Source organism: Cryptomeria japonica, chromosome 2 (genome assembly GCF_030272615.1).
Source record: "Cryptomeria japonica chromosome 2, Sugi_1.0, whole genome shotgun sequence".
Taxonomy (NCBI): Eukaryota; Viridiplantae; Streptophyta; class Pinopsida; order Cupressales; family Cupressaceae; genus Cryptomeria; species Cryptomeria japonica.
Genome location: NC_081406.1, coordinates 166652908 through 166666546, shown reverse-complemented (window position 1 = coordinate 166666546; position 13639 = coordinate 166652908). Strand labels below are relative to the sequence as shown.

Below are 13639 nucleotides of genomic sequence, written 5' to 3'. Positions count from 1 at the left end.
ATATAGATATTAAGGAGTATGAAGTGAGAGGGAGAAAAACTAAAGGACAAGGATGGATAGAAAGAGGTAGACATATCTAGATATTGAAAAGGAGAGAGGAAGTTAGAGATAAAAAATGAAGATAAAGGGAGAGGGCGATGAATAGATATAGAGAAAGAGAGAGGTAAAGACAAAGATAAATATATAAAGAGATGAAGAAAAATGGATAGACAGGGGTAAAGAAAGTGAGATAAAAAAAGGAAGAGATAGAGAGATATAAAGGAAGAGAAATATCGATAGATAGAGATATAGATAGTGCAAGAGAGTGAGAAACAGAGATAGAGATTATAGAGAGGGATAGATAGAGAGGGAAAGAGAGAAAGAGGGAGATATAGAGATATATAAAGGCACTATAGAGAAGGATGTGGGGAGAGAGCCAAAGATATATAAAGATTGAGTAAATAAAGAGATAAAGGTAGAGAAAGGGAAAGATACTTGAAGAGGGCAATAGAGGAAAGAGACAGCGAAGTAGATTAATCATGTATAGAGGAAGATATTTAAAGATAGAGGAACATATAGAAAGAGAGATTGATAGGGAAAGAGATGGAGATGTGAAGATGGATAGAAAGAGATATAAATATACATGAAGATAGATCTATAGGGATATAGAGATAGCGAGGACAAGATAGGGAGACAAAGGATCTGATAGAGACAAGTAATATATAAGTATAGGTAGGATAAGTTAGAGGAGGGAGAGAAATAGAGAGAAGAGAGATTATTGGAGAGAAATATAGAAATAAGGAGTGACAATGATGGAGTGGGAGAGGGAGAGATAGGAATAGAAAGATGGAGATATATGCAGAGATGCATGTAACTTGGGAATTTATTTATCTAGATGGTATGAGAAAATAAGTGACATAAGTAGAGAAGAAAGAGATAGATAAAATATATTTATATAAGTATAGATAGACAAGTGATAGATAAAGGAGGTGATAGGAAAAAATTGAGACCGTGTATGCAAAATTTGTGAGTATTTAAAGTTTTAAAATTGGAGGACTAACTTCAAATGATTATAATTAATTTTTGGTCTATAATATCATAAAAATACCTTATCCATTGGATAGGTCTCTGATTTACCTTTCCAACACCTGTAAAAAATCAAAATTTCGATAAGAAACACAAAAGTTATGCCCATTTTACTAAACTATACTTTTTATGTTGAGAAAAACGGATCGGATATCTGATTTGAAAAAGTATGACATCACAATACTGACATCACAAATCGGATATCCGTTAATATCGGATAACCGATATTAATGACCAAACCAAATTCAAATTTTGGCCGACCCAAACAAAAAGTCAAAGCGGATTTTGGCGTGTTTGGAAAGGTTTAAAACACATTTTTTTCTCTATTGCCACTGTTTGGCCCCCCATGATCTTGCACATACCCATATAAGGAATTCCAGATTGGAGATGAATTCATGGTTCATTTGAGAAAAGAGAGGTTTCCAATGGGAACATATAATAATTGAAGATGAAGAAAATTGGACCATTAAAAACTATTCTAAAAATTTTTATTGTGGCATTTTTACAAAAGTTTAATATATTATTATTGTTGACGTGTTGTTTATGACTTTGTTGAACACAATATAAAGTTACCAACGATCACCTTACTCTCTCTTGATGAAAGTGAAACCGTATGCTAAGATTACAATAAGTTCAAATGACTAACTCCAAGTTTCCTTGATGCAACAAACGTGACTCAGTTGGTTGATGTGTTTTACTGGTAATCCAAGGGGCCTTACGTTTGGATTGTTCTTTCACTTCTTCACTGCGGTTGGAACTTCATCATCGGATATGGCGATTCTATGATGCTTCTTCTTTGAACAAACTCAATCGGAATGAACTAGAATTTAAAGGGGAAAGGGTTAGAAAGATGTAAATCTACTCCTAAGGGAAGTTATATCAATGGATAATGCTCTGGTAGACAAATTCCAAATAAACCAATCTCTGCTTCGCTAAGGTTAACTACAACTCTGCAAGAACCGGTGCAATCTTTTGAGGATGCTAAAGGATTTTCATATTGAGAAAGTGCATTTGAATACCCAACACGACGCAATCCAAATGACTATTCAGAATCAAACTGAGCACAAATTTGGGGGTTTAGACTAACTCTACACAACATCCTATAATAAACAAGATGCCAAAAGTATGAACCGTGGAGATTCATCAAACACCATTACATTCTTCATTGAAATCAAGACACTTTATCTAACAACTGAGAAAATAAAATTCTACTCCAAGTGAGGAAAGTGAAACCAAGCAAGTTTTGAAAAAAAATAACTTAAGTGGACACCATCAAAGAACAATGTTTCACTGTCATTATCTCAAGAACTTATCACAACAATTTCATACAAATCTCCCTCCTTACAAATGAGGGGTGTCACCCCTTTATATAAGCTTCAAGCCTTGACTACATTCAAAACCCTAATTAGGGTTTTTTTACCTAAAAGATTCCCCAAACATGATACAACAAGGTGAGAATCAACAATAAATGCCCATTATGCCAAAAATGGTGTCCACTCTTGCATTAAATGCACCACTTTGTACTAAATCTACACAACATGCAATGAATATTCCCTTATGCAAAAATCACCTATAATGCTTTAAATGCACCATCATCTCCTAAATGTGATGGCTACATGCAAAATGAATCTGCCACAATGCCATAAATGTGATGGTTGCATTCAAATAGATGCTCCTTTAATTCAACATGCATTGACTTGGCTGCCACTTGGTGAGAAACCTTAGGAGAGAGAACATCCCCAAAGAGAGAAAACTTTATTTGGGAAGAATTCTCTTGATATTTTGAATTTCCTTTTCCTTGGAGAAGATTTTTCATCAATTTTGTATATTTCCTATTTTTTAGGAATTTTTTCAAATTAGGGTTCTAGGGTCTATGTAATGCCCCGCCAGGAACCCCGAAGGAAAACCCATAACAAGGGTGAAACAATTTTTTTTTTTTTTTTTTTTTAAAGTATAAAGTCCAAGTCATGAACTGGATAGTTCAACTCGTGATCCTTGAGTTTGCGAGACTCATAGGCAACCACTCGTCCATCTTGCATAAGCACCGTACCTATACCCTCTAAAGAGGCATCTGTGCATACCATGAAATCTCTGGATGGGTCAGGGACTGCCAAAATCGGAGCACTAACAAGAAGTTCCTTCAAGGTACGAAAAGCCAATTCGCACTTCTCTATCCAAACAAACTTCTTCCCTTTCCTCTGAAGAGAAGTAATCGGATGGCCTATCCGAGAAAAGCTCTGAACAAAGCGACGGTAATATCTGGCCAAACCCATGAAACTACGAACTTCAGAAACATTGGTCGGTGCTGGCCAATCAACAATGGCTTGGATCTTAGAAGGATCCACGGATACACCTTCTCTCGAAACTATATGACCAAGATAGCCCACCTCTGACTGGAAGAAATCACACTTTGCCAGATTCGCAAAAAGCTGATTCTCCCTCAAGCACTGCAATACCTGACGCAAGTGACCCCCATGCTCTTCCCTGGATCTAGAATAAATCAATATGTCATCCAAGAACACAAGAACAAAGTGGTCAAGGTAAGTGCGAAAAACCCCATTCATAAGACTCATGAACACAGAAGGCACGTTTGTCAACCCAAATGGCACCACTGTGAACTCATAGTGACCATAACGAGTACAAAATGCCGTCTTATGAATGTCTGCATCATGAATGCGCAACTGATGATACCCAGATTTTAGGTCTATCTTAGAGAACACCTTGGCTCCCTTCACTTGATCAAAGAGATCATCAATCCGAGGCAAGGGATATTGGTTCCGGATGGTTACCTTATTCAACTGTCGATAATCAATGCATAATAGAAGAGAACCATCCTTCTTCTTAACGAAGATAACCGGCGCACCCCAAGGAGAAACACTAGGGCGAATGAATCCCTTGGCCAACAACTCCTCAACTTGCAACTTCAACTCACTCAACTCCTGAGTAGTCATCCGATATGGTGCTCTCGAAATAGGTTTCGCTCCAGGAATCAAGTCAATGCGAAAATCTATGTCCCGTTTTGGAGGCATACCGGGAATATCCAAAGGAAACACATCTGCATACTCTTGAAGAATAGGGTGACCATCAAGAGCAATTTCTCGACTCTCTCCCTCATCCACACCCTCAAGAGCAACTGCAAAAATCTGACACCCTTGATGCATGCACCGCCTAAGTTGCATAGCGGAAATCATACGTAAGGATATCGATCGCTGAACTCGAACGATCCCCACTCTCCTACCAAGGTCATCTACACACTCTACTATCTTTTGACGACAGTCTACACGAGCGCTGTGAGATGATAACCAATCCATCCCCAACACAACCCCATAGGACCCCAAAGGAATGACTCGAAGGTCCATCGAAGTGACAAAGGGTCCTAAGTCCAACTCACAGCTGGGAATGAAGGCATCTACAAACACTCGCACACCAGTAGCCAACTCTACTTGCCACCTATCTGCTTGCTTAGCAGACACGAGCCCGCACCGCTCCACAATGGATGAAGAAATAAAAGAATCTGAAGCACCGGAATCAAAAAGTACAGAGATAGGGGTACCACGCAACACACCTGTGGTCTCAATAACAGTACTCTGATGCTCAGCCTGGTGGTCATCCACCGCTACAAAAACTCTATGGGATCTACCTGCATCCCCCATTGTCACCTCTGATGCGGCTGGCCTTTGACTAACCGATTGATGCGAACGTCGAGGACACTGAGCGGCCTTGTGGCCAAACTGACCACAAGTAAAGCAAGCTCCATTGCCAGGTCCTCTACTCCCAGACGGTCCACTAGACTGCTGAAAGCTCTGCCCACTAGGGGCCTGAGATGCTCCCTGAGAAGACTGCCCTGGAAAGGTCTGCCTACCCCTCGGCCATCTCTTGCTCTTCCGGGACTGAGGGATGCCACCTTGCTGGCCCTGAGACTACTTCGGTCTCAGCGGCTGCTGTTGCTGCTGCTGTCCACCCTTGGCGGGTGCCTGAGGACCCCTAAAAGGTGCAACAGTCTGGGACTGATTCCCTCTACCTCTAGATCAATTGAAAGGATCACTCCCCATCTGAACTCCAGACTGGCCGCCATGAGCACGGCTAAGGTTCTGCTCTACCAACCTGGCTTTCGCCACGGCTACTTCTACTGAAGCGGGCTCAAAAACTCGCACTCCTCCACTGATGCGGTCATTAAGACCCCTCAAGAAGTGCTGCACCAGCATAGCCTCATCATTGCTGATCCCAGCATACTGTTTGAGCTCATAGAACTTATTCTCAAACTGATCCACTGACAACCCAAACTGGCGTAGAGCATAGAACTCATCTGCTCGCGACTGCCTCTACTGGGGTGAGAGGAATCGTGCCCTAAACCTCTCCAAAAAGATCTCCCAAGATACGATGTTAATGCTCACACCGATCCTCTCCTCCTCTAATTTCCACCAGATAGATGCGAAGCTCTCTAGATGCATGATCACGCATCTCGCCTTGGTGTTGCTACTATAAGGATACATAGCAAAACACCGATCTAAACTGATAAGCCAGGTCTCTGCCTCGAGACCGGTACCTTTTCCATCAAAGAAGGGAGGATTGGACCTCATCAAGTCCCTCATGTGCCCTAAGATAGCTGGATCCGGGTCCACTGGGACCTCTCTCCTTCTAGGAGATCTCTCTCTCTCTCTCTCTGGAAACTGCTAAAGCGGTTCCTCTACTCGGCCATGGATGGGCTGATCCATCTCGGGTCTGGGGCCTAGTCTAGCTAGCACCTCCTGAAACATCTGATGCAGCTCCTCCCTTTCGAGAACCTGCTCTACTAAAGGTGGTTCCTCCTGATGAACCGACTGCTCTCTATCCACACTCGCATGAGTGGGTGGTGGTGAAGGACTATGGCGGTTGGAACCTCGACCCCTTCCTCCTCCTCTGCCTCTGGTGCGGCTACCAACACGGCCACCTCCCTTGGCTTTCCTAGCCATGACCTAACACTGCACAAGAGAAAAAGGTTCAGATCAAAGGCAGAGAAAGACACAAGGAAGTCACACCACAAGACCTACACAAAAAGGTCAAGGCAAATGGGCTCACTACAAACCCAGAGTACCCAGTGTTGAAACATGGGCTCTGATACCAAATGTAATGCCCCGCCAGGAACCCCGAAGGAAAACCCATGACAAGGGTGAAATTTTTATTTTTTTTAAAAGTATAAACATCATAAGTTCATTTACACAACATGCACGATAACACAAGCGGAAGACTTACACCAGAATTCCTTAAGGGTTACCAACGAAGAATTAACTTCAAGAATAATTTTCACAACATCATAAATCCACATATGCATCATTAACCCAATGATCTCAAGAAGCCATAAGCAAATAAAGATTCATCATAGAAAGATTGAAAGGATACAACATAATCTCCACTTCAATAAGCATTTACTAACATCATCAAGGAAACTTGATAAAAACATCCAAACATAGGATTACATTGCTCTTTCCATACATAGCTTCTCAATAAACATATAAGGATAGATCTTATCCAGTTACAAGGTTACATAAGATCAATATTACAATGATACAATGACCACATAGGTCTACAAATACCAACAATCTCCAAAACATGAGATGAAGCATGAGTCACGAACCACAGGAACACCTGTGAAGCCAATCCTCACATGAAGACACAAATCTGAACATCCGATGGGAAGTGGCACTACCACCCGACCATGTAATTCCCAAATGGAATCACCCCACCGTGCTAGGAGATAGCTGAGGACCCTCAAACAAGCATAAGCATGACATGGTCGACAAAACAATAAGACTCCACAAGAATCCAGGTGACTCAACTTCACAAACACAAGTGAACTGACATCACAAAACACAAGTGAACCAAATGAGAGAGTGTCATCGCATAGCTTAAGATGGTTACCCTGGTAGGCCGGCATAGGTCCCGGCTCTCTGTCCTGGTAACCTCTCCCGAACCTCCGGCTCCAACTAAGTCTCATGCGGACCCTACCAGCCTTTTCGTGAAGACAAGGTGGTTGGTTTGCCATTCCAGGCCTTCTCGCAACATTATGAGCCCTGTACTAGCACTCACCTATGCACGAGGTACAATTATCTTTATTAATGTTATGGTACTACCCACCTAATCATTTCATTAGATTACCAGTTATTATCTGACTTTTGATGGGTGGTAATGCCTACCACTTTGGGTGCAACCCCCAAGCGAAAGCCACTCTCTCAGAGGACACTACACAAGCATGGTCACTCCCCGAGGACCCTATGGCGAAGCAGACAGCCATAACACCACTATCAGAACCAAGTGGTCAAACAAGGACATAATGACTCTTGACTAACCATAAGGCAAAGACACTACATGGTTGCGACAACGGAGCCAACATATATCACTTGGTCAAAGGTACCAATTACACCACCACAGAATGACTGAACCACAGACCAAAATATCGCAATACACACTTGCAAGGACAGCTAAATACATCAAATCCGCACTCAGATAATCTTTGAAAATATCAGCATCATAAACACTTGCAACATCATTGATTGAAAATTAATTAAACACTCATTTCCAGCAGTCACATCTAATCAATTTCCAAATCAATAATCCTAATCTACCCATTTGAATCTCTAATTTATGCCTTGATTTTCATTGATAAATTTATTAACCACATAATAAAAAATCACATGAAAAACACATTACATCACGCAATACCACTTTAAACATTTCATTTATAAAATGGGTCAAACCAATCCGCGGTTGTACTGCTGCCAGGCAACAGACACCACTTACCAGTAGTGCTGCTACCACTGGTAACACTGCCACTACCAACCGGTGACACTACCACTACCAACCGATAACACTTACCATTTCAAACTGGTAACACTTACCACTTCAAACCGGTCACACTTACCACTTCGAACCGGTCAAACACTTACCACTTCAAACTGGTAACACTTACCACTTCAAACCGGTCAAACACCACTTCGAACCGTTAACACTTACCACTTCGAACCAGTAGCACTTACCACTTCGAACTGGTAGCACTTACCACTTCGAACCGGTAGCACTTACCACTTCAAACCGGTCAAACACCACTTTGAACCGGTAGCACTTACCACTTCAAACCGGTCAAACACCACTTTGAACCGGTAGCACTTACCACTTCGAACCGGTAACACTTACCACTTCGAACTTACCACATCAAACCGATAGCACTTACCACTTCGAACTGGTAGCACTTACCACTTCGAACCGGTAGCACTTACCAATTCAAACCGGTCAAACACCACTTTGAACCGGTAGCACTTACCACTTCGAACCGGTAACACTTACCACTTCGAATTGGTAGCACTTACCACTTCAAACCGGTAGCACTTACCACTTCGAACTCGTAGCACTTACCACTTCGAACCGGTTCATTTCCAGAATTATTTCATGGGCACACACATACAGTGCCAATTCCCAAAATTCCAAGGAAGAGTTTACCAGCAAGGTAAAGGGTGAAATAAACACACTGCAAAGAATAGATAGCCAAATCATGACAAAATAGAAACAAGGATTCACCCAGCAAACCCAATCTAAAATTCTTTCTTCTCAAGAAGAGGTAAATCAATAAATTGATTTCCAAGAACAAAACACACAGCAGATAGAGAAATGAACCATTTCTTTCCTAAATACAACCATATGATATAGATTTCACTAAACCAACAGTAGTAAACACTAATTCTTTCATTTCAAACATTCCACAAACATCTACAGGAAGATTGAATAAATTTCCATGCATAGGAAGAAAACTGAAAATTACAAAACAAATTCAACACAAGAAGGAAACCTCCAACCTTGAAGCAATTAGCAAGCAAAGAGATGAAGAACAACCAGTCTTGCAGCCAGGTCGAATTTCCAGTTCCTCCAGGAAGTTTTTCCAGAATTTTCTCTCCAAAAATTCTCTTCTCCTGCCGTGAATCATCCCAGAATGGATGCCCCAAAATATCTTTTAACCCAAGCTTCTAGGTTAAAGTTTTTCCATCCAATCAAATTTAAATAATTTAAAACTAAAAGGCAATCAAATTTATTTCTTTCCCAAAAATAATAATTCTTTCCAACAATTAAAATGAAAAAGCAAAAGTCAAATGAAAAAGAAAAAAGGAAAGCTTTTATTAATTTCTTTTTCCATAAATATTTCCTTCAACATAAGCATTTTACCTTTTTTTTAAAATGGCTAGGCAGTTTATTTATTTCACAAAAATATCAATGCAACTTTACACAATAAACTAAACCATTTAATCTAGCAATCATTAATTTAAATAAAACAATAATCACAGAGAATTAATTAAATGATTACGCCAAAACAAGATAGCATCATCCATTTAAATTAAATAACCATTTAAATAAATGGAAACTCGCAAAACCAAGACAGATCAAATGACGACTCTCAAATGACCAAACCAAGGCACCATGACACGCATAACAGCCAAACGGGGAAAACACAACCGACTGACAACACTCACACGAGTGTAACTGCGGTCAAGATAGGGTACAACAACTATCTCCTCCACTCCCATCGGATATATAAGGCATGCTCAGACCTATGCAACCAGGTGGAGTCAATACCCCATACCTACCCGGTACTAGTACCTGCAATGTCTTGCACCAAAGAACCACACGTGCATATAGACCAATATATATACAGACACGGTAAACACGCCGATGAAGGAGAATCTTGACATTCCCTGTCTCACCGGAGTGAGTGAAGGAAAATCATCCCCTCGCATCCCAATACACTTGCAAACACGCAACATATAAATAACGCATCGCAATAGAAAGGAAAAGTGTCAGTCCATGATAATGATCTATAAAATAACATTAATCATAAGCACTGAAATATTGCATAAAATCATACACCATAAATCCAGATAAAGCATGAAATAACATCGCATAATATCCGAATCAAAATACAATAATGTTCCACAGAACAGTCACTGAAGTAACTCAAAACATACAAAAGAGGCTGATCGAGGAGGGGTACTACAGTCTAGGAGAGAGAAAATTCTCTCATGATTTCAAATCTACCATTTTGAAATTTGGATGATTTTTGATGTCCGAAAATGGATTTTTCAAAAAAAATTCCGATGGGAATTTTCTTGTTCAGTTCATCCTTGATTCCTTCCTTGCCTTCAAATTCGTATTTTCACCTTCAATTCATCATGGTGTGGGATTCATGTTGTGAAGGGATTCTCCCTTGGAAAGAACTTTCTTCCTTACCCTTGTCCAACACTTCATCTCCAACTTGGGTGCTAAAACCACACGGTGAAGGAATTTTGCTCGAGGAGGAAAAAATATTCCATACTTGTCATTTTGGTGCACATTCTTGACCTTGATTCTACTTTATCCCCGAGGAAGGAAATTCTTCATGCCTTAGTCAATTTTTCACTTTTTCCAAGAATTTTATCTTGAAGAAAGGAATTTCCAACACATGGTCAATTTTTTCCACTTTCCTAGAATTTTGTCCTGAAGGAAGGAATTTCCAACACATAGTCAATTTTTCCACTTTCTTGGAATTATGTCATGGAGGGAATTTCCAACACTTAGTCAATTTTTCACTTCATCCAAGAATTCTATCTTGAAGGAAGGAATTCCCAACACTTGTTAATTTTTCTCTCTTTCCAAGAATTCTATCTTGAAGAAAGTAATTTCCAACACTTAGTCAATTTTTTCCACTTTCCTGGAATTCTGTCTTGAAGGAAGGAATTTCCAACACTTGGTCAAATTTTCCACTTTCCTGGAATTCTGTCTCAAAGGAAGGAATTTCCAACACAGACAAATTTTCACCTTTCCTGTTCTGAAGAAAGGAATTTCCAACACTTGGCCAAATTTTTATCTTTTCCAAGAATTTTGTTCTAAAGGAAGGAATTTCCAACACTTGCCAAATTTTCACTTTTTCCAAGAATTTTGTCGTGAAGGAAAGAATTTTTATCACTCAACCAAATTTTTCACTTTTCCTATTTTTAGCTTCAAGATTCAAGTAAGAGAAAACTTCTCTCACTTGGCCAATTTTTCTTCTTGTCTTGAATTTTTCTCATTCTTTGATGAATTTCCATGCTTGGGAGAGGAATTTTGAATTCTTCAATGAGGAGTTTTTTTTCTTCAGTTCATCCTTGACCCCTGAGTTTCCATGCCTTAGAAATTTTTCTCTTCTTGACTTTGGCATCGAAATTTGACTTTGGTGGAGAAAGTTTCATTTTCCACATTTTTTCCCTTTATAACTTCAATTTAGCTCTTATCACCTTCTTTGGCATTTTGTCAAGTTTCCATGAGCAACCCATTTTGGCACCCTCTTCTATGCATGGGCGTTGTTTTGTTTCTGGGAAGGAATTTTGCAATTTCTTGGATTTCAACGAACCCCCTCTCCTAGCGCCCTTCTCCCTCCTTGGGCACCAAAATGCTTGAGTGGTGGAATTTTTCACTTTTTCATCTTTCCATGACTAAGTCATTTTAGTACGCTGCTCAGCACTTGGGCACAATTTTTCTAGTGTGAAGGATTTTCATCATTTCTAACATTTTCCATGCCAACATGAATTTGGCACCTTCCTTCTGACTAGGGGTTTGATTCACCTTGATGGAGGAATTCAACCTTTTCATGTTTTTCCTTGGAGACCTCAATTTGACACCCTTCTCTTTGCATGGGCACTATTTTGGCAATGTGAAGGAAAAATTGAGGTGGAGGAAAATTCCTCCACCACCCCTCTTTAGCACTCATGCCCTCTTTTGGGTGCCAAAACCACCGTGCCTTGGAAAATGGGTCTTGGAGGAAAATTCCTCCAAGACCTTGATTTGGGACCTCCACTTTGGAATGCCACTCTGCTTTGGCAAGGATTTCCGCTAGTTTCATCCATACTTAATCGATTTTAGACCATTTCCCAGATTCTAGATGCCAAATTTAGGATTGAAGTGGTTTTGCACTGGACTTAGAAAATTTTCCATGCTTTCCATTTTTGAAATGGGTGTCCATACTTAGCTTTTTTTGGATCAGTAGCCTGCTTTTTGAAACTTTTTGAATGTGGAAATGGTCAGGAATGCTCAGTCTTCAATGTCTGCCTATGAGGAAACTGCCAAAATAGGCTTTTCAAAAATAGAAAGTGTTTCCAAATGTTATGATTAGGGTAAAATAGGATGCATAGACACTTACTAAAAATAGAAACTTACTAAAAATAGAAATTGCTAAAAATAGTAAGTTTTATTTTTGGTAAAATTAGACCAATCTGGGAGGAAGTGAATTCCCTAAAAAATAGGAACTTTCTAAAAATAGAAAGTTGCTCAAATTTCACATGTAGGTTCCTTAAAGGGCCTTGATACCAATGGAATGTTCAGTTTTTCCTAAACCTTAAAGGAAAGGTCTCAAATCCAAGTCTAAAGAGCAAAACCCTAAAATTGACAAAACGACCTCTAGACTTGGCCAAATTTACTCAAACAAGTTGGAGACTTGATCAAATTGACCCCACTCACTTACAAAAGAGAGAGATTGAAAATACTACTATGAAAAGACTCCAAAAAAACGAAAGCTAAAAGATCGAGAGGGCCTAAAAATTAGGGGGTCCCCATTTGCAATGAGGCGATGTGTGAAAACATCACAACAATTACATCTCTTAGAATTTGAACATGATTATTTTTATGTATTCCTCAATACTTGTAACACCTTGAGCTTACCTCTCATGACTTACAAATTATTTTTTTTAATTTGTATATATTTCTTTAATTTATTGAGTGATATTATTAAAGATGCTATCATATGAGAGAAACAAGTAATCATAAAAAAAAATATAAAGCTATAATAAATTTCTTACTTAAAATATGTTGTATAGTGTCCACCTTTTATAAAAAGGTATCTCAATTTTTCCACACATTGTAACTGATATATTTTATTAAAATTTCTCCATCATGCCAATTACTCTTTGAAGAAATTATAGGTTGTCATTAAATTCTTATTTGAGTTATTTTTCAACAATAGAATATCAATATAATATATAATTATTATCTTTTACCACTAGGTCATGTACCTTTTAAGAGAAGAATATAAATCTAACAATAGGAGAAACACATAAAATGAACTAGTTAAATAAATTTGATTTTTTTATATGATTATATGTTAACAATCCGTTATTGTCTTTAATGGGAATATCTATTCATATGTATTCTATGATGATAATGTGGGTAATAAATACTCATGATATTAACGTCATAGTTATTTTTATTGATTAAAGTGAATTTTCATTTTGCAGGGATTTGAGATTTAATAATTTGACTGGATCAATTCCAAAGACATTAAAAAATATGGCGAATAAGCATCCAAAAATAGAATATTTGTAAGTATTAAGTATTATCAAATTCTAAAATCTATTATATTTTACGGATCAAAAAAAAAATCTATTATATTTTTATTGTAAATTATAATTTTTTATTTATGAAAAAATATATCATGTTATTTATTTTAACATACATACAAGTGGGATTATAATAGGCATTGCCTAGTTTACCAAAGAACTAATATACTTTAAATTCAACAATTTGACTAGATCCATTCTAAATATGT

At 38.7% G+C, this 13639-nt stretch overlaps 1 protein-coding gene across 8 annotated transcripts in view; it reads left to right on the top strand.

The window, feature by feature from the left end:
- Window positions 1-13639, top strand: part of LOC131065970 (probable LRR receptor-like serine/threonine-protein kinase At1g53430) — a 210895-nt gene that overhangs the window by 175727 nt on the left and 21529 nt on the right. For 6 of the 8 annotated variants that reach the window (XM_058000602.2, XM_058000600.2, XM_058000596.2 and 3 more), the window contains one exon: window positions 13329-13412. The exons of the other annotated variants lie outside the window; for them this stretch is intronic. In XM_058000602.2, coding sequence (XP_057856585.1) covers window positions 13329-13412 — 84 coding nt within the window. The remainder of the gene's footprint in view (window positions 1-13328; window positions 13413-13639) is intronic. 8 annotated transcript variants of the gene reach the window in all.